The sequence below is a fragment of the Suricata suricatta genome, chromosome 4, assembly GCF_006229205.1.
Source record: "Suricata suricatta isolate VVHF042 chromosome 4, meerkat_22Aug2017_6uvM2_HiC, whole genome shotgun sequence".
NCBI lineage: Eukaryota > Metazoa > Chordata > Mammalia > Carnivora > Herpestidae > Suricata > Suricata suricatta.
Genome location: NC_043703.1, coordinates 138,905,637 through 138,927,291, shown reverse-complemented (window position 1 = coordinate 138,927,291; position 21,655 = coordinate 138,905,637). Strand labels below are relative to the sequence as shown.

Sequence of the window (21,655 nt, the reverse complement as noted above, 5' to 3'; positions counted from 1 at the left end):
ACATACATGGAGACATTTACCAGTTCGTGGTCTTTAAGCTTTTCTGCTCACCTGAACATTTTTAAGTTTATATACAAAATGTTTTTTTCATAAATTTAAGGAAGTTTATTTTTTGCTGTAAAATGAAATGAGCATTGGCTGTGATCGGAATAAACATCTCATGGCATGATTTGATAAAGTAGGTTCTGGCTACCTTACTGAATAAAGACCTCTGAATCTGAAAGGAAGTGTTTAATGTTTGATCTGTGAGTTTTATCCAATGTATCTTAATAATATTTGGTTTTTATAAAATAGTCTGGTTATATTTAAAATAATCCACATAACCAATACTCTTTTGGTTTCTCTGATTTCAGAATTTTCCTAAAAAGGCAAGTTTGATTCTTAAGAGAAATAAATATAAAGAAATTTAATGGGCTGGAATGCTTTGAATAGATGTTAAAGGAGGCTTCCTTGAACCAATATATTTTAAGGACTCTGTGTTTGTTACTCAGAGATTTTACACCTGGTGGAATTCACAAGAGGAAGATACCAGAGATATACTGTGGACTTTTTGTTTGCTTGTCTGTTTTTCGGTAAAGTGGGAAAAGCTAGTTTTGGGAAAGAGTATTTGTGGACGATGAGGATTGGGAATTATTCCCTTGCTTAGAGCAGGCCATTCAAACAGCACATCCTTTGCAATGACTGCATGTTTTTGCCAATTCCATTTCGGAAAAACTACTAAATCAGATGCATCATCCTACCTTCTTATTTTACCTTGTTTTTTATGAGAAAAAAAAAAAAAGCCCAACTAGAGGAAATACTTGACAGAAATCTAAAAACAAGGGGTCTCCTGATCTTCACCTCCGTTCCTTTGTTGTTCCTGAAGCTGTTGCAAAGCTGCAGCTTCACCGTTACACACACACACACACACACCCACACACACACTGAATACGCCTGAAAAGATTCCTTATTAGACAAAACCTAGATTTAAGAAGAAAAGGATGCATAGAAGATTGTTTATCATAGGTCTCTGTAGGATTATCAAGATATTTTGGTCTGTTTTGAAGTTGTAATAAGGAGAATGTAAACATTTATTCCAAACTTGAACCAGGAAGGGACAAGAGCTATTCTCCCTTTGGTTCTATTTAAGGTATTCCTGCATGTAATTATCTATGTACTGATAGTAGCTAAGCACTGAGTGCATACCATGCACCGTACACCATGGTGGGCATTTTACACAGTTATCATACTTAATAATGGCTAGTGTGCTACAGTTCTGAACCCAGAACACCTGTTTCCTGGTGCTCTAAAAGAATTGTTAGGCAAGTATTTTGTTGTATCCACACACACATTGCTTTTTAATCTTAATACGGGTATGCATTTCATTGCCCTAGTTTGTTACAGATGTGCCCCTAGGGGAGCCGTGCTTTCTGTTACTCTTGTTTTTCCATGGGAAAGCACTTAAATAACAGGGAAAGAAAGTAACTGTTAGCACTGCAAAATTTAAAACTATTATATGTTAGCATCATTGTAAATAAGATTACAAAGAAGACCTCCCTTACCCTTCAGTTGGGATTTACTTTCTACTTGTTTCATTAGAATTTTTTCACTACTTTCTGATAATTGAAGATTAGTTAGAATGAAACCAATTTCTCTATAGTTTCACATTAATGCAGTTGACTTAAAATTTTTAAAAAAATGTTTGTTTTTGAGAGGTAGAGAGAGAATGTTAGTAGGGGAGGGGCAGAGAGAGAGGGAGACACAGAATCCAAAGCGGGCTCCAAGCTCTGAGCTGTCAGCACAGAGCCCGATGAGGGGCTCAAACTCATGAAACCTGAGATGATGACCTCAGCCGGTCAGTCGCTTAACTGACTGAGCCACCCAGGTGCCCCAATGTAGCTGACCTCTGGTTGGTCTTCTGCACCACACAACTGGTCTCCATTGAGAGAGAAAGGATTCTGTAGGAATGTAACGCAGGAGACATCAGAGCCAGTGCTTGCTAAGGCCGTGGTAAGTGCTGGAAGCTATCCTGGGGGTAAACTTATCTGTTCTGAGGAACTGATTGTACTTTTCTATAACTTTCCCCAAGAAAATTTATCTCAACCATCTTATAAATGCCTCATTAAAAAAATGACATGAAGATACAATCAGTGATAGGTTTGCTTTGAATTCACAGAGAATTCTGCAGTTGACCCTTTTGGGTTCTTGAAGATACTACATTTCCTTGAGATTTTCCTTGGCTTTTTGGTAACCTCTCAGAGCACACTTTATCCCATTAAGTTTTACGTGGTTATTTTACTGTCCTTCTCCTCTAGGGAAGCTTGGGAAACAGTCTAAACTTACTCTCATGTCTTTCCTTCCTCAAGCTCAAGTAAGCTGGCCTTAGTTGATTCTGAAAGTTCTACTGAAAAGGTCACAAGACATAATGGGTGTTTTAAGCCTTGGCTCGCTGAATCCCTGTGGCCTCTGGAATTGTTGGTTACCGAGTTCTGGAGCCTGAGTTGGATTCTTGCTCCCCTGCTTACCAGCTATGTGGACGTTGGTAGTCTGCTCAACAACCATCCTGGCCTTAATTCATTCTGTGAAACTCTTGATGAAGAGGAAGACCACTGCCCTTAGTACTAAACCTAGACGGCCGTGCTGCTGTCGTTCTCCTCCTGCTTCTGTGACCCTGTCCATCCCTCCTTAAGTGACTCCCCGAGATTCTGTCCTTGGTCTAGTGCTTTCCCCCCTCTTTGGTGATTTAATACAGAATCCTTATTCTGACTATTCCAATGCAAAAATCACTGATACTGTGCATTCCCAAGTCTGTCTGCAGACATTTTCCCAAGGTGCAGATTGAAATCATCCCCCCTCCCTGTTATTATATGGGATACATGCTTGATTCCAATCGTTGCCCTCTCCTTAAATCCATTCTCTACTCCAGCCAGTGGTTCATATAGAATCCAGATCTATGTTGCATACCTTGTAGACTGAAGTACATTAACTAGGTCCAAATGACTTAGGAAGATATGCAGAGCCCTCTATTAACTGGCTTCTACCATGTTTCCATCTCATATGAGCAATACTGAACCCTGTGTTATTTCAGTACCTGGCATCACTTTCTTTTTTTTTTTTTTTTTTATGCTGTAATTACCTGTTTCTGGCTCTGCCATTGGGCATTTTCCAAAGCAGGACTAACTTACCTCCATATTTTTTTCAAGGTCTTCCCTCAGATTCTTAGGGAACATATTAAAAAAAGGCTTATTCGAGTTCTAGGTTTCTTCATTTACATTTAGTGGGAAGTAAATGATTTACTGGGAAAGTGCTCACGCCAATAGCTGTGTTTATGCAACATCTTTACCAACATACTTTTACAGGTGACTAAAAGTACCCAAGGTGAATGAATGAGTTCAAACACTGATGTGCATACCTGCCGCCATCAGTGATCTGAACTGTAGGAACACACTAATATATATAAATGTGGAAATGGAGCAACGAACAATAAAAACAGTATTTCTAAGGATTTTAATTATGTTAGTGAGCAATGAGAGAAACAAGAATAGCAGGAAAAAAAGACATTTTATTTAACATTAGGTACTCTGTGATGAATGTATTTTCTAAGTAAACCCAATGGCCCTATTAAAAAAAAAATCAAATACCATCCAAAGTACTTAGGAGAGAGATGGTTAAATAATATGAATACATCTAAAACCTATTTTCAAAAGGATATAATATAGGTAAATAAAATATCTGGAAAGGTACAATGGGTACAACATAAAAATCTAAGTACAAGAATGTAAGTGATTAGGGCAGTGGGAAAACAGGTCAGTATACACAGACATGAATTCAAATGCTTTCCCTTAGCAAGAATTTATTTAACTCTTCTATGCCAGGCGCAGTTGGATGGACACTAGTTTGGATCTAGAGCAAGAAATGAGAATGACAGCGATAATCTCCATAGAGATTATCTCGGATAATCTCCACAGAGAATGTTGACATCCTGCTTTAGTTCCTGGTTTGGGGAAGAAACAAAAGCACTAACAAAAGGTTCTGCTTTTCTCAATCTAAGGTAACAGTATTTTAAGGTTTCATATATCAAAAATTCCCTCCTAAAAATTTTGTTCTCTTGATTCTCCAAGAAATTCCCACATTTCCTACTCTAGTAAGTTACTATTTACTGCAAGTTAAAGTTATGAATATGTGTAAAATAGACAGGTCCTACACAAAATCTCAGAACTTTATTTTAATATAATCACAAACTAACTGGTAGTTTAAAATATATCCTATTCTAAGAGAACTTAATCTGTCAAAGAGGAGAAACTAAGAGACAATCCTTTATGGGCGTATAATGGGGGGGGATGCTAGTTTGAAGCAGAAAATGAGGATGCAAACTTTAGAGCCGTCCATTATAAAACACGTTACTTGCTTTCTTCTATGCTCAAATTTGGAAAAGCAGTCTATTAACCATAAAAATATATAAAAATTATGTTTATCAAAAGAATGAAACATACTCATTAGGTATATTGTGGAATCTTTGGTTACAAAACAGATTAAAGGAAATGCTAAGGTCACTGCTGTGAATACATTCTAAGATATGAAACCCTGACAATTTTATTTCTGACAGGAAATCCCTATACATACTAAATATATTTAACAGCATGGAGACACCAATAATTACAACTTTCAAGACAGACCTTAAAATCTTTAATGATAAACAGGAGTATTTTCAATTGTCTTCCAAGTTTGAACATTTTAGGATGGTAAAGGCTTGCCAAAAAAGCTAATAAACAGGTAAAATTAACAAAATGATAAAGGTAGGCTTTCAAAAATGGTTTTTAGGTACAAAAGAATGTGCTCATCTCAATAGCAAAAAGAATATTGCAATTCTATGGTAAGGCATTTAGTAGGAAAAGGAAATACCATATCTGTTTTTACAAACATGTATTTTCAATTCACTTCCTTGTAAGAAAAATGTCCCTCATTTGTAGAAAGAATGGAAAAACAAAATTTTAAAAACCCTGAAAGATTCAGGTAATTAATTTATCTTCTTAATACACTGTGTAACAACAGCTACACCCAGTGGCCAGAAGTGAGTAGTGAAGTTTTCTAGCTATAACGTTCTAGTAAAAGGTCAATTTGGAAATACGTATTTTTTCAATTATTTATGGTCTTAGGGTAAGGATTATCTTTCATTACAAATTATGTCTTAGGGGCGCCTGGGTGGCTCAGTCGGTTAGGTGTCCAACTTCGGCTCAGGTCATGATCTCACGGTTCGTGGGTTCGAGCCTCCTGTCAGGCTCTGTGCTGACAGCTAGCTCAGAACCTGGAGCCTGCTTCAGGTTCTGTGTCTCCCTCTTTCTCTGACCCTCCCCTGCTCATGCTGTCTCTCTCTCTCTAAAATAAATAAAAACAGTAAAAAAAAAAAAAAAAAAAAAGTTATGTCTTAAAGAAACACTCAATAACCTTTGGGGAAACAAAGGTCTTGGCTCATAAGCTTGAAACAAGTACCCACAATAATTCAGTTTTTAAAAAGAGCTAAAATAAAACTCAAACCCGAGAGAGAACATACAGATACTTTATTGCTCACCTTTCACACAAAGCACACCTCCAGCCATTTTCTTTCACAGCTTGACAATGTTTACATTTACAAAAACCCAGCTAGAAGCTTCATGTAGTTTTCAGTAAAGGAGAATGTAAAACATCAACTCAGCCAGGCTTCTGTTTTCTGCAGCAATAATAAAGGGCCTCCTGCACTAAGCAAAAATCTGTCCTCTTCCTTGGTAGTGCATTTCTTCCATTACAAAAAAAGTCTCATCCCCAAAGCAAACTAACTTTGTATTTGCTGAGCCAGTGGTTTTAACTCATGCATAAAACAAATTTCAGTTTGCTGTTTCTTCTAACAGATTTCAAGTAAAAATAAGGTTTAAGGAGGAACTTGTTTTGAATGGATGCAGGTCAGTTTGAATTGCTATACTATATAAATGCCTACATGTACTACAGGTTCACAACTTAGTTTGCTTTTATAATTTTTATGGGTTTTGGCCGTTCAAGGTTTTCAGAATTGAGCATATGGTACTGTATTCCATCAAAAAGGATAAGGCTACTGAATGTGCTATCTGCAGAAGAGCTCATTTAATAGGAACTGACCTAAAGGTCTATCATGAAGCAAATGTGGCATAATCTTTCTGAATAAAAAGCCAGTCGGGGCAGAACTGTGCTTGGAAAATAGGCATTAGAATACTTTAAGGAAAACACATATAAATGGACTGTTAATATGAGGAAGGATTCCTAGTTGTAAATCTAAAAAAATCTAGGAGTATCTTCATTTTCAAAATCACTTTTTGAAAACTACTTATTCAAGTAATCTCTTCCCCAAAAAGTACATGTGTTCCTACTGTAGAAGTAGTCTACTGGTCAATTAAAGGCAATTTTAATTACCTTTTAAAAAATTCTTCATACAAAGGAGAGAGGTTGTATGTATTTCTCAAACTGTGTTATGTAAGTCCTTAAAAAAAAAATTGAATGAAGACCTACAAATACATATGCCAAGCAGGAATCTGCCTGCCACCTGTGGTCTCACATTAATTCAAAATTGATGCTGGACCCAGGATTCTGAAACTAAGTTTCTATTACTTGAGCTCTAGCAAAATGTAAAGTTCCGTAGCCTCAACTAGTATAATGTCTTCCCTGTCCAAATCCAGAATGATTATACTGATAACCTCCATGCTGGAAGTGCTGTTCAAATTGTCCCCCTTGGTGATAATTCTGGCTCCCCCTGCCTCCCCAACCTCCTCCCTGGCCTCCACGCCCACCCCGGCCTCCACGCCCACCTCTTCCTCCACGACCACTGCCTCGATCACTGTGGTGCCCACCATCTTGGTATCTATTGTCCTGCTGGTATCCACCACCCTGGTATCCACTTCCTGTATATGTAGACGTTTGGAAGCCACCATAGCCACCACCTTGATAACCACCACTGTGGCCACCACCATGATAGCCACCCGGCTGGAAACCCGCATCTCGATAACCACCATCTTGGTAGCTACCTCCTCCTCCGCTCCCTCCATCCGTCCAGCCTCCTTGATGCTTATTTCCTCTTCCTCCCCCACGGCTACCATGGTCGTAGCCACCACGTCCACCTCTCCCTCCTCCTTGTTCATGACCTCCTCGTCCTCCGTATGAGGAATGTTCATAACCACCTCGCCCTCCTCCTCGGCCTCCTGCTTGCTGCTGGGGGCCATCTTGCCTTTTCTGCCATGGTGGCATCTCTGGAGGTGGAGGTTCAATTTCATTGGGTCTGCCTCCTCTGTCAGGCACCCTGCCCATCAACACCTATGGGGTAAGAAAGAGGTTTTAAAATGCTGTATTTTTATAGGTAGAAATAAATGCATTTAAAAGAGAAGTAAAGGGACTTTAATCACCTTATTGATAGCACAGGCAGTCTTTTCTCTTATAGAGCCACTGCTAGTCCTTAAAATCTTTGACAAATCTTGTCTTGCAGCCAAAAGGTGGGCAACAGAAATTGTACTTTTAGGAGATAAGACTGAGCGTTTCGGCTGGTAAACCTTTGCTAATTTTTCTGTCTGACTCTGTTGAAACAAAGTGTTGAAAGACATGTCAATTTTCACAATGAAAAAGAAACACTGATATTAAATATGCCCAAGACTTCTAAAATGTCTGATGATCATAGTTGCTAGGCTTAAGATGGGTAGAAAAAACATACTCACCATTGCTCCGACCCAGTCAATAACTATCCTAACACACAAGTGTGAAACACTTAAGGGAGCAAGGAAAAATGCTGGGAGGTGGCTGGGAGGGGTCCACAGGGCAAAGGGGTTTCCCATTAGGGCTGTGGGGCCAAAATGGCCTCAGATCAAGCACATTTATTTTACTTATGTAAATGTAAGGATGTAAACCCACTTCAGTAATTTTGCTTTTTAAGTTTCCCATCTTTACTTACAATGAGAAAAAATGTAAGCTATGATTAATCTGTACTAATTATGTTAACAGGACACATTTCTTCCAAAGTGCTCCCCCTGTGTAACACTTTCCTCTATTATAAGTAGTAAAGAAGGGAAAGAGGTGCATGTTAACCATTCAGTAGAAGTAGAATGACTACGACCGTCAGCTCCTGAGAGACGAAGCACTGGGAAAGTGAGACGCCAGGGCAGACCACGTAGATGTGTGTGACACTCAAGGCCGCAAAAGATCAATGAGCAGAAGACATAAAAATTTCACACACAAGAAAATAAAGTTCAAACAAATGTAAGAAATGTTTCCTGGGCAAATTAACCTAAATTGTGAGAAACAACAATCTCCTATCTACTAAACTCTGGAAGCAACAGCCACAAGTAAGATACACAGTAAAATAGCACAAAGACAAAAAATACTTGGTGAGTCTGTCAGTTTTATGCAGGTCCTAAAATATGGATGGTAAATGTTTAAATTATGTGAAAAAGTAGAATGCAAAAAAGGTGTGTTTATTTGATTGTATAAATAGACGAAGGAAGATAATACTAAAAATGAAAATAGCTATTGTGGTTAAGACAATGGGATGATCAGTGACTTTTTATTTGAAAAAGTTTTCTTTAATAACTAAAAGGATAAAGAGATTGACATTCCATAGTTGGTCTGGAGGCAGGTTTCCTTGAATGTCTTGTGTTTCTTAGCGAAACTGGCTATACCTACAGTCAGGGCTCACTCAATGTTTGTTGAACAGAAACAAACACTTTTGAGAGAATAATTTTATGTTGCAAATAAAACTGATTTAAAATGCAATTTCAAAGTGATAGAAGTACATAAATTTCATTATGTGAAACAAGTTCATTTTGTGCAAAGTAATTTCTATGAAGTGATTTAAAACCAAGCTTCAAAATGAGGTATCAGTACATAAATTCCATTAGATGAAACAAAAAGATTTGTGGAAGTAATTTGTACAATCCTTCCTATCCTCCCCAATGTATTTTTATAGTTCATAAAATCACTGTGTATTATGGTTCAAAAGCATGTTAAATATCACCCAGATTAGACATGGCATTTTAGGGAGGTCCAAAATGGCACGTGAGCGGGAGAGAAGCTCCCACAGGCTGGGTTATGATGCCAGCGGCGCGGCCCAGTCACGGCGGTGCCTAAAGCGGGGCCGTGGGGTGGCGGTGCCCAAGCCGGGGCCGTGGGGTGGCGGTGCCCAAGGCGGGGCTGTGGGGTGGCGGGGCCTTGGTCAGTGCACCGACATCAGTCAGTAGATCGTTTTCTAGCCAAGAGGTGCAAGGTTTTTGTTTCTGAAGTGCATCAGCCAGGCTGAAAGTGAATGGCTGTTTCTGGTATTTGCTACACAACAGTTACAGGAGAGAACCGTTGGCTCCATGTGTTCCTCCCGACTACTGTGAGGTCTCAGACACAGCCTCCCATTGATGTGGGTCTCCATTTTTTTTCAGTTGCAAAATAAGGGGAATTAAGACCGATCTCTAAGACCCCTTTCCAACACTGAAATATTCTAAGTTGATAAATACCTACCCCAACAATGTAGTAGCCAAATAGGGCTTTGTTAAGGTTTAAAGATTTTAGGTGACAATAACATATCATTAGCAAGGTAACTGGAGAACTAAATAAAAACCTTTCAGAGTCCTTTAACTAAAATTCAGGAAAAAAATCTGTTTTCAAACATGAATATTAAGGGAATATCTGATACACAGTTAGACCAACTTCCCTATAAAGTCACATATCCGGTCCACTTCAGGGTTCTAAGGAGGTCAAATTGGTGAGGTGTACCAATTTTTTTGCGCTTACTGATCGTATAGTAGACAATTAACATTTAATAAATGTCTGTTGAATGACCAAGAGCTTTACCTGGATTATCTCATTTAATCTAAAGGAAAAGTGAAATCTTTCCAGATTCTCTAGTTCTCTATAAATGCACGGTGATATTTTGTCTTGCTAAATCCAGTATTTCTAACTTTAAGTAGCAGATGAAATTGTTAGCTTTAAGTATAAACACATGGTTTCAAAAGTTATTATTTTGGCAATTTTCAAATACTCTATCCATGGGTACATGGATACATGTACACGTGGGTACTCTCAGTAGGGTCTAAAACATATGGTTTTGTTAAAAAATGTTAAAATCCATAAAAAATGTTTTCTTCATTATTGCTGAATAGCTGAAAGAACTCAGCAACTCACTAAAGAAAAATTCCTATGTGTGTCTCCCATGCATTTGTCTTGTAGTCTCCACCACGTCTAAACTGTGCTAGGAATGCTTAAGGATCATGTCTGTAAATAGTCTTTTAAATTACTTAATATGTACCTTAGCTCTGTCAGACCAGCCAAAAGACTGGACAGTGACATCCAAACGTTTTATTAGCAGCTTTCTCCGAACTTCATATTCATTGGCTATGGCTTGGTTAATTGCTTCTATCTTTTCCTAAAAACGAAATTTAAAAGACCAGTTAGAATTTCAATCTGCTTGACCCCCCTGTTCCAAGAGGGTAGGAACCGGTGTCTGCTTCATTCATAACTGATTCCCCAACACAAAGCAGATTACTTGATCTAATACTAAGTTATTATAAGTTGATGAAATGACAGGCAAAACAATGTATCAAAACAAAGTAAAGAATAGAGAATTCTCATTGAGCCTTCCCATAATTCACTGTGTGAAGCTTAGCCCAGTGACGTTTTTGGCTTGAAGGCAACCCATCTGGCAATTAGAAACATACTCAACCATAATTTATTTTTACCAACTATGTGAAATATTTACAAATTATGAGGTAAGTGCTTCTAATCATACACAAATAAAGTTATTCTGCCTAAACCTTTAAGATTCACAAAACTGATTCTAAGAATGTCCAGCTAGGAAACTACATATCAGAAAACATAAACGGCACAAACTGTTAAGTGTCAACAATGTGAGAAATGGTTCTTTACTGAGTTTACTCGAGATGACTGCTACTCACCCAGTGGGCTGGTCCCATTGGCTTCTTCAGTAAAGGCTTTCCCACATGGTTAGGTGGAACTTTTGCTAAGGTCTCCTTTAACTGACACAGACACATAAATGAATGAATAAACAAATCTAAAAGTAAAACAGATCTTCCTCATCTTCCCATTTCCCATCATATCTTGCCATCAAAAGAAGATTCCTGACAGAGGCAAAGGTGGAGGATGTTTTGAAATGTACAAGACCCACACGATAAAGACACTCACTTGTCCCACTCCTCACGTGCCTATGGAAGCATGGTTCCTTCACTGTACCTAGAACAGCGCCTGACATCAGTAGGCACTTGGTGGGTATTTGCTGAATGGATGAATGAACACACAGAAAATCTAGACTATGGATACAGTGCTGCTCCCCTGGAGAGTTCAGCCGAATTTGTGCATCATGGTGTCCACTGACCCCACAACGCAAATGTACCAATTCTTAGAGTCCAGCAGATATGCACACAGAGAATAACTCTGCTATAACAAATATCATTCTCTCATATTCATTAACTTATTAAAATGGCTTATTCCTAGTCAATTATATTTTTAAAACGTCTTAAATGTAGGTAACGTGTGGCATTAAAATAATTCTGATTTATTTTCCCATGCTAAAGTAGGTTATTAGCAGTCAACAATCCTAGCTTGCCAACTGAAATATCTAAGACTCAAGTGACTGCCTTAAAAACCAAATACATTGACATCCTTTCCTGTCCAGTCAATGGATAGGAAGGTGGTAACATTTAATGATAAAGACCTTAAAAATTAATTGCCTCAAAGTTCAGAGATAAAATTTTAAAAAGGACTTAAGTCTTAATTCTGTTTACATTGTACCTAGCTTATTTTAGTTTATAAATCAAAGTGTAACGTTTCCTTTTTGAAAAAGAAACATGTTAACAAGTTAAAAAAAAAAGTAATATACTAATTTCTCTTTAAGGTATCTAGGATTTAAAACCCAAAATTCATTTAGTAACAATTAATAATATGCACATTAGGTTCCCACTGAGAGAAATTAACTTGCTTCATTTCAAACAAATGTAGGACTATGCCTTTAATACACTACAATCTGGTACTAAAGGTCTTACTTTTTTTTCAATCCCGCTGAAGAATTGGAACATAGTTATATTGGCTGGAGGTTTGGACATTCCTAGAGCAATACATATGCCTTTCAACTCTTGAAAGACCTCACTACCGCCTCCTTCTTGAGCTTTTTTTGGAGGAGTATTCACACAGAGCATTCTGGCAGCTTCTAGTTCTGAGATGAGGTATGCTGAAGTAAACAAAATAAGATTTCAAAATGAGATACAGCTACAGTCAATAGTCATAAGTCTGGAGTCACAACTCTATAGACCTAGTGATACGTAACTTTTAAAGCTGCAAGAATGGATAAAAACAAGAAAAGAAAACCATTTTTACCTGCAAATGACATAACATAGAAACTGGTTCCTGTAATTCAGGTATTTAATATCAATGTATATTTAAAGGGTGATTTAAAAATAAGTGATTCTTCTTTGAAACCAAAGTATAAAGGTAGATCACATCTAAAAATCTGGGTCTGTGAATCCCACTATCCAGAACAGGGGTTGGCATCTGTTAACAAATTTACCAAAGGTGGCAGGCGGCCAGTCTTCAGCAACCACTGGAACTCATTATTTTTTTTAACCTCTCACTATTGACATGCACACGGGATGTAACTCTCTTGCTCTTACCTTCCAATACTTAGGTAGTCTGTTCAGAACTGGCAGGAAACATTTTCAAATGATAAAAACTTAACTTACAAAAGGGGAAAGGCATGAAATTCCCCAAAGATCTTTCCTCACAGCCTGCAGTAGCCTAATGTCACCCTCTCTGGCTGTTTAAAGAAAACCCTCCTCCATCTATGTTTTTCTCAGTGTTCCCTTTCCCCCTACCTTCCTCTTCCTCTCCCTACTCCCCTCAACTCCTTTGAAAAACAACATCGGCAGAACTTTTCTTGGCAGAGTCCTTCTGTATCACTATCATCCTCTTATGTGTTGATTTCAGCCAGGTATGAGGGCTGCAATTTGCTTCAGGTGACTGAAGGTATAAATATCCAATCTTATTCCTTTATCCTTCCCAAGGACACTTAAATTTTTATGAATGATGATTAATAATTATTTGGACCTCAGAATTTCAGGTTATGTGACAAAGTGAGAGCCTTCTGACATTAGGGAGTTTTGGAAAAAGAGATATTTCTGGGCTCTTAAGTCCTATCAGCAGCACAAAAGAATGATCAGCTTCAGTGTCTCATTCCCTATACCCAAGGTGTAATACTAGAACAATAAATACAGCTAAGCTGCTGGAAAGGTCATTCTAAATGGTTTTGATAAAATCTTAATGTGCTCCATACAGCAAACTGTATGAGTTAAAAGATCAAAGAAGTAAAACTCCACCAGCACAACCGTTTACATAACCTCTCTGGCTGGCACATGCCACGACAGCAGAGTTAGGTAGTTGTGACAAAGACCTTACGGTCCAGGAAGCTGAGAATATTCACAGTCTCGTCCTTTAAAGTTTGCCAACCCTTGTTCTAGAAAATCATATGATTTAATAAACTGGTTCTCTAAATTTGGGACAGATAGCTCAGGAATCCATAAAATTAGTTCACCAATACTTCCCATCAAAAAACATTAACTGTTAACTGAAGTGTTCAAAGTACTCGGAAGGGTACTGGGCATATAACACAAAACAAACAAAACCGATGATTTCTACTGGCAATCTAGTCAGGAATAAAGAATATATGCATAAAAAGATGAATAATTCTTCATCTATTAGGAACTCAGATATCGGACTTATTTTACCTAACGGGAAAAATCAGACAACAGGACAGGCAACGGACAGCTAAAACTTCTTAACCGGACACAGGAGTGTTTTTAGCCACTCACTCAAAGACCAGTCTTCTAGCAATCTAATGAGATTGGTTCTTTTCTCCATTGGAACACAAGATATTAAAAGCTTCAAATTAGGAAGTTAAAGGGTGACAACTGATACTTGCAAAGATGAGAAATATTTACACAGAGCGAAAAGAGAATGAGTACGTGTACATAAATACTAGCATGACAGAGAGAATACAAACTGAGGGAAGTATTTTAAAGGGGAAAGAGCAGAAGCAAAGATAAGAGGAGTGACTAGTGTACGTGTGCATGAATTCCAAGAGCAGCATCACCTTTAGTTGGGTTAGTCATTTAGTTGAGAAGCAAATAGCTGTATACTACTGAGGAGCTTTTGAGGTCATAGCACATTAAAATAAAGTTTATAAATTATGACCCTGAAATAATATTCAATGCAGTCTGCTTAAGAAACAGCAAAGAGCCAAGGCATTTTATAAAGATTTAGATTCAAAGTGGTTTTTGTAAGTATGAACACTAAAAAGGCCAAACTCTTCGTTCTGAAAAAGTTAGTTATTCACGGTCATTACTAAGCTTTCCATAAAGTTTTTATCTTCCCATGTAAGATAACATACCCTGAGTAGCAGATATTAGGTTTTGGTCAGCAGTGTTACAAAGGAAGGATGAGAGAGGACAGTGTGGCTGAGCCAGTTCTAGAAATCACACAATCTGAAGGACACTGAATGCATGCCTAAGAACTGCATGCAGCACTTCCAATATTTAAAGCAGTATCTAACCTTAGGTGCCACACCTCCCCCACCACCCTCCAAAATCACTCAACAAAGGGGACATTATGAAAGTGATTCTGGAATAACTCAGTGTCTGGGTATAATGGCTATAACCACCATTTTTTAAAAACTGAAATTCAAAAATTGGAGCTGTCACGTTTTTCAGAAACCATAGTAATTATGCAGACAGTATTTTAAAAACCCTCTGTTTCAAAATTGGAGCTGTCACGTTATTCAGAAACCATAGTGGTTATACAGACAGTATTTTAAAAACCCTCTGAACTGTTTGTGTGATATTAAGAACTACAATATTCAGTTAACCAAAGCTTAATCTAAATGTGTCTCAGATGCTACAAAACTTGTGAGTTAAGACTATTGGTTGTGTTCATTGGAGGATTCACTGAAGGCAACAAAATTTGTGAATTTACTTACTGTTTTTCAGGGTGAAGAAAGAAATCGTAGTTAGTATACAAAAAACATGGAAGGAAAGAACTTTTCATAACAGTTTATTTCCCAGAATGATCAATAAGTGCAGGAACAATTCAAAACTATTCCAGAAAATTTTACATTGTAATTTGATAGATTTACTTACAAAACCAAAACCCCTAAACAATTACCCAGTCACAAATAAATAGCCACAATATACAACACTTTAATTAAAAAAAAAAAATCCTCACTATTCCCACACTACCTTCCTAGTCTATTTTAAAATGTGCTTCCCGTCTGGAACGCTAGGGTTTGATGATCACACACTTGAATACTGGGTCCTAACTAGGGTCACATTAGGTGAAGCATAATACTTCAAGTACCAGGAAAGTTAAATGATACAAGAGGAGTAATTACAAAACAGCGCTGCTACCAGTGCATAGGCCCATGATTAGCTTTTAAGTTGAAAGTGTAATAGTTTTCTTCAAAATACGTAGCATTCTGACTTAAATCCGTAACGAAATAGTACAATAACAGCCAGTTTACTAGTCAAAGAAAACATAAATAAAAAATAATAGCTACATTCTAGAAGCTATGAACTTACTGAGCAGAAGGAGGCAGTTCTTCTGAACGAGAAGGCGCTTGGTCACATCCCCAGATGTCAGTGACAGATACGGACAGTTCATCTCCCCTAGTAGCCCACTCACCTCAAGCTGGAATTCTTCAGCTTCACTCGGGCCTTTTAAGAATGAAAATAACCTTATTTAATAAAAATTGTTTTTCCCATTAGCAAAGAAATTATATATATATATATACATATATATACTTATGTACGTATATATATGTGTATGTATATATATGTGTGTATATATATATGTGTTGAAAGTTTTAATAGGATTTTCCTAACACAAGTTACTTTGACTTCTAATCCTTCCTTTCTCACACCACTGCCAACTTTTGTTCTTAAGAAGTTTTCATTAGCTTATTCCCTTCTTGGAGAATCTTTAATGCTTCCTAATTTCTACCTCACCCAATCTACTTACTTGTGTCTGCACTTAAAGATTCTTCTTCCTATCTTCACCTTAACCTTCCCTGCATACTGCCATGTAGTAGTCCCTATGACATAAACAGAGTAGTTACCTTCTATCTCTACAAATACTGTTTGTGCCGAGCCGGTCTCCTCCCTGTCCCAGGAACAGGCCGTCTCAGGTCCATGTTTGGGCCTTCATGTAAATTCTCCCCTATGATTGATTCGCCCTCTACGTGCTTCTCATCTATCAAACCTCACCTAGCCATCAAAGCCCGGCGGTCTTGCTCCCTGATAGAACCTTTGCCAAGTGCGGCTGCACTCACTGGTTTCCTCCTGCTGTGAACTGTAAACGGAAGCACTGAATTACTGGACTTATGTCCAGGGGCTCCATTTGTGCCCAATATTCCCAGTGAAATTAAATCTGAAGTTAGTGAACACGACCTGTAATTCTGTATTTTCATAACACGTTAAGTGCAGAGTTTAACTAGTGAACCAAGGAAAATACAATGGCCCTTCTTCCTTACTATTCTTTCTGATGGTTCTCTATCACACAAGGGAAAAAAACTAACAAACTCTGAGTCACTTGATCTGAGTTCATTTTCTCATCTGTAAAATAGGAAGGCTGTACTACTATTTTGCCAAATGTTCTGTAAACTCAAATTCCACAGAACTCCTGAGGAAGACTTGTGTTAAATGTACTCCCTCTTAACTGCAACCAAATAGGTACACTTTTACCTGTTTCGTATATTGGCTTCTAGGAGATGTTTTCTTTTGAAAGGGGCTCCAGGTTACAAATAGTTCCCATGCAGTATATGTGTTTTCACAAGTTCCTACAATCTCTGGAATGTTAGGCTAAGAGGCAGTGTTAGGAGTACTGGCCACCAATCTTGAGTGCTGGGGCTGAACTCTGGATATACCATGCACTCGTTGTGCGACCTCAGCCAAGGCATTTAACCTGGCTGAGCTTTCTTGTTTCATGTATCAAAGAACAGTAAAACCCGCCTCAGGTTTCAAATGAGAGAACACATAGAAAGTGCTTAGAACATAATGCTCCATAAACGTAAACCGTGCTACCATTCGTGTTACCCTACAGTGTCCTTAATAATTGGAAATGGTTGCAACTAACACGTGCACATTAAATATACTAAACATGTAAGAAAGGGAGCTCTTCGCAATGGGATTCTGTGGGGGGTGTGGGTGGGGAGTATGTGTATAGTTCTCCATGAGCGTGGGTTAACGCGTGGGCATTTGTCTTTGTCTCCTATTGTAGGTTTACCTGTGGTAGGAGGGAGCCAGATGGTGGAGTGTTAGGTTCCAAGCTTCTGACTCTTTTGCAGAGTAAACAAAACAGTGCTAATACAATAACAAGATTGGCAAATATAAAACAGCTCTCAGCACTGCGAATCTGATGGTGCTGCATATGGTTGTACGGATCTGTTGATACATTCCTGGGACACAGCCAACTTCTTAAGAAAGTGTCCTCTTTCTCCTCATGGATAAAAGCATTATAATGCACTTACTTTACATGCCACATGTCCCCCTGGAATCTAGTGGGCCTAAGAAACACATTCCCACTTTCAGTTCTAGCCACCAATTTAAGAGCCCACAGGTCATGTTTACAAAGAATGGAAAGTTTGTATACGCCGTACTTGTCTCCCATTTCTGTATCTCAGTAACAGGATCTTTTCAACTTCCACTGCAACTTTTGATTTTATTTTTTTACATTTACAAAAAATGGAAAATTTTACGTTAGTACTAATAACGTTCAACTGACAATACTTTTACATTCTAGTTTTCTATTTTGCACCTGAATGTTTACTTACTGTTGGTTGCTTGCACATTTTCCTCTAGTTTACAGAACACTCTTAATTCAGACACCAGCCAAGCGCAGAGTTTGGTAAACTCAGGGGAACTGGCTCCAGCACAGACTGCCTGAGACAGTGCGCCATCTTCCAACAACGGACCCTTGTAACTGGTGAGTAAAAAATTATACTTCAGAAGGATAAAGAATCACACGTAGTATTTCATAGAGTTTATCTATCTATTAAACAATAGTTTAATACGTTGTAAGGACCAACTTGTAAGCCTGCAAATATAAATAAAATTTATAGAAAATAAAATCTAAATTTTAAATTTTAGCCTAAAAATCAATTAGAAAGATAAGGTACTTGGTAATTGATTTCAACCTTCAAATTATATAGGAGTATTTAATAGAATCATATATACTACTAAATTATGTCAACTTCTATCCATTTCCTGAAAGCTCTTATTGTACAAAGAGTTTTTTAAACTGAATTGAATATTAAGACATTAAAAAGTGGTAGCTCATTATACTATTCTTTATGATTCCAGAAATATAACTTAGGTTAGCTTTTCTAGAAATTTTTCCAGAAATCAATTAGGCAATTTTTAAAAATGACTTTCTTTAAAAGCAAAAACTTGCCAGTTAATCAATTATCTCCTTTTTCTATACTTAATAACAGTTTAGACTATTAAGACAGACTAGAACCTAGAAATGTCTGGATTTATTTAAAAGATGAATAACTGCTAGCAAGCTGATGTCTGGGCGAACTGGTAGATGGTAATCCTAACTAATCCTTTGTAGGTGATTCAAGCATAATCTTAAAATATTATTAAATGTTCAAATTTTCATAGAACAGTAATAATGAACCCCAATCTAGAAAATAGCTAGAACCAAAGATCCTGTCATTCTCAAAGGAGTTTTAAAATGTATGTTCTTCAGAAGATTATTTTATCTTTTAAGTGAAATATTGATATAAACACAGTTATTAAAGATGGAACATTAAATATGCTTAGGATAATTTGATATTAGGAGGTACAGATATGTTCAAGAAATGACAATATTTGATCCTTTTAAAATGTACTTCTGTGTTTATACACCGAATGGATGGGGAAAAAAATCTTACACAAAAAAGTGAGGTGATATAGTCTGGAGCCTAGATTCAAGATCACAAATTATTAGACGCTGCAATACAGAGACTAGGCGACAAACGTCTCCTTGTGTTACACACTTAGAATTTGTTAGTTTATTCAACAAATAATTACTGAATTTACAGTGTGTGTCATTTAAATTGTAATAATTCTCAGTGAATCCTTTAGAAGTACGTATCAGTCAATTAGGCCTGAATTTTAATGACTGAATGTCATCAAAGTAGGATGTTTTGCTCAAAATTTATAGCAAAGTTTTCAGAAAATCTCTGGTTCAATCACAACCAATCTCGAATGTGTACTTGAATACAATTTTTATAGTAACAACTACTTTTTTAGTACTCCAGAAAAGAAAAATATAGTGAAAAGGGTAGGAAAAAAAATAATGGGAAGAAACAGCGTCCATCAGCAATTGTTGAGGCAACACCTACCGAAGCAGAATGACTACATTTAAATAAGGCTCTCGTCCCTCAGTCTACTACTCCTCCAGAAGCTTTCTCCTAGGAAGGCTTTAGGACTTTATTTTGCTTTCCAAGCAAAGAGACCCTCCTCCTCAGTTCTCACAGCGTTTTCTCACAGTGTGAACTTCTCTTCTACTTCACTTTAAGCTAGTAAATGATCAGCCCAGCACTACCACAGAGCAAGTGCTCCTTAAAAAATGTTTACTGAATGAATGGATTCATATGTCAGCAAGCAATTGTCTGAGATGTCCACCAAAAAGACCATTTTGCTGAATGTGACTTTTACCTATACTCTAATCAAAGAAATAGTCCTCTAAAGTCTGGAATATTCTGAAAATTCAGAGAAAGCTCCAAAGAAAAAAAAACAATGATAATTCACTTTAACAAAAAAAGATGATAAACACCACTTCTTTTCCCAAAAATTTCTACCAGGACAGCAAGTTACTTATATGGGCAGACTCTGAGAACCTTACAGTGTCCTTTCCTTTTTTTTTTAAATTAATTTTTTAAGTGTTTATTTTAGAGAGAGAGAGAGAGAGAGAGAGAGAGTGAGTGAGTGAGTGTGTGTGTGAGAGAGAGAGCAGGGGAGGGCAGAGAGAAAGGGAGACAGAACCTAAAGCAGGCTCCAGGCTCTGAGCTGTCAGCACAGAGCCCAACCTGGGACTTGAACTCACAGTCCATGAGATCATGACCTGGGCCAGACTGACTCAGCCACCCAGGGGCCTAGCCAGTGTCCTTTCCTAAAGAAAGTTTCCCCCAAAGGTTTCCATGTCACGGAAACACCCTCGGGGAGAGTTTTGATAAAGGACTTGTTACTTTTTACTTTTTTTTTTTTTTTACACTGTATTTATTTTTCAGAGACTGAGAGAGCGTGAACAGGGGAGGGTCAGAGAGAGAGGGAGACACAGAATCTGAAGCAGGCTCCAGGCTCTGAGCGGTCAGCACAGAGCCCGATGCGCTCCAAGCCACTAACCGTGAGATCACGACCTGAGCCGAAGTCGGACGCTCAACCGACTAAACCACCCACGCGCCCCCAAAAGACTTGTTACTTTATAAATACAGCTCGTTAAATCTGTTACTTTTTGGACACCATTTATCCGTAGAGAAATATGTAATCACACCGTTTGTTTCTGGAACCATATTTAGCCCAAGAAGTTCTAAATTCTCAAGTGTAATAGAGTACAAAAAGACAAAATGCACAACAAACATGCAGGGGACTTGGCGGCTGAAGATGACTTTAGGGGTGAGGGTTAATGGTGGCTGAGTGTCACGGTCAGGGAAAACAGCAAGTGGTTCCCATGAAGGTGGTGACAGGTTAGGTACACAAGTGAGCTGGCTAGCGGAATGGATGCAGGCATGTGGCTTAGGGAAGCCTGAGTGCATGCAGAGATGACTGAGCAAAGATTGTTTGTTTTTTTTTTTTTTTTTTTTTGAGAGAAATGGGTGGGGTAGGAGTAGGGGCTCAAGACACGAGCAGAAGTTTGGAGAACAAGTAGGAAAAAAAGGAATCAACTTTGGCAACCTCCAGAGTGGGGGATAGGGCAAGACGATGGGGAGCGAGAAGAGAAGCTCGGGGAGGGGGGGTGGCGAGAACCCAGAGCCCAGACAATGACACACATGACTGACAAACGCTGCGGGTAACTCGGCTGCAGGGAGCATAGGGCAGGCCTACGGTCGTCGCGTTACGAGGGCCCTGACCCGGCAGGGCAGACAGTGGACGTGGCATTGGGGTCCTGGAGCCATAAGGAGGCGACAGCCAGGAGCTGCCGGGTGCGGCGTGCAGAGGCAGGTGTCCCCGACCGGGGCGGACGAGGTGTTCCCGGGGGCCGGCAGTGTGAGGTTTAGGAGACCCGCACCCTGGCAGTCTTACCCCAGATCTTCCAACGACTCCAAGATGTCAGTCTCCATGAGGTCACACTCCATGCTACTGTGGTATTCAAATTTCCGAGTCGTCAGGCTCCCCTCTTCGCCGGCAACGCGTACACTCGCGCATGCGCCGCCTCCCCGGAACTTCCAAGTCGACAGCTGGCGCCTCAACCGCCGCACTGCGCATGTCCCGAGCGTGCGCAAGAAACTCGGTCCCGCCCGCCGCCCCACCTCCGCCGGCTGGAGGGGTGCCGGGCGGCCCAGAATCACACATGCGTATTAGTGAATAGTGAAGCCGGCGGCCCGGAGAAGGGCAGGAGCGCTGGCTGCGTGGCAGCTGGGCGTGGCGACCCATCTCGAGGG

At 38.8% G+C, this 21,655-nt stretch overlaps 1 protein-coding gene across 1 annotated transcript; it reads right to left on the bottom strand.

Moving 5' to 3' along the window:
- Nucleotides 1–5,518: 5,518 nt before the first annotated feature.
- FAM98A (family with sequence similarity 98 member A) lies at nt 5,519–21,419 on the bottom strand. Its single transcript, XM_029937964.1, has 8 exons — nt 21,297–21,419; nt 17,840–17,988; nt 15,591–15,725; nt 12,012–12,196; nt 10,908–10,988; nt 10,262–10,378; nt 7,383–7,550; nt 5,519–7,293 (listed from the first exon to the last, which is right to left on the bottom strand). The coding sequence occupies exons 1-8, from the start codon at nt 21,347–21,349 to the stop codon at nt 6,628–6,630; spliced, it is 1,554 nt and encodes a 517-aa protein (XP_029793824.1). The 5' UTR covers nt 21,350–21,419; the 3' UTR covers nt 5,519–6,627.
- Nucleotides 21,420–21,655: the final 236 nt, after the last annotated feature.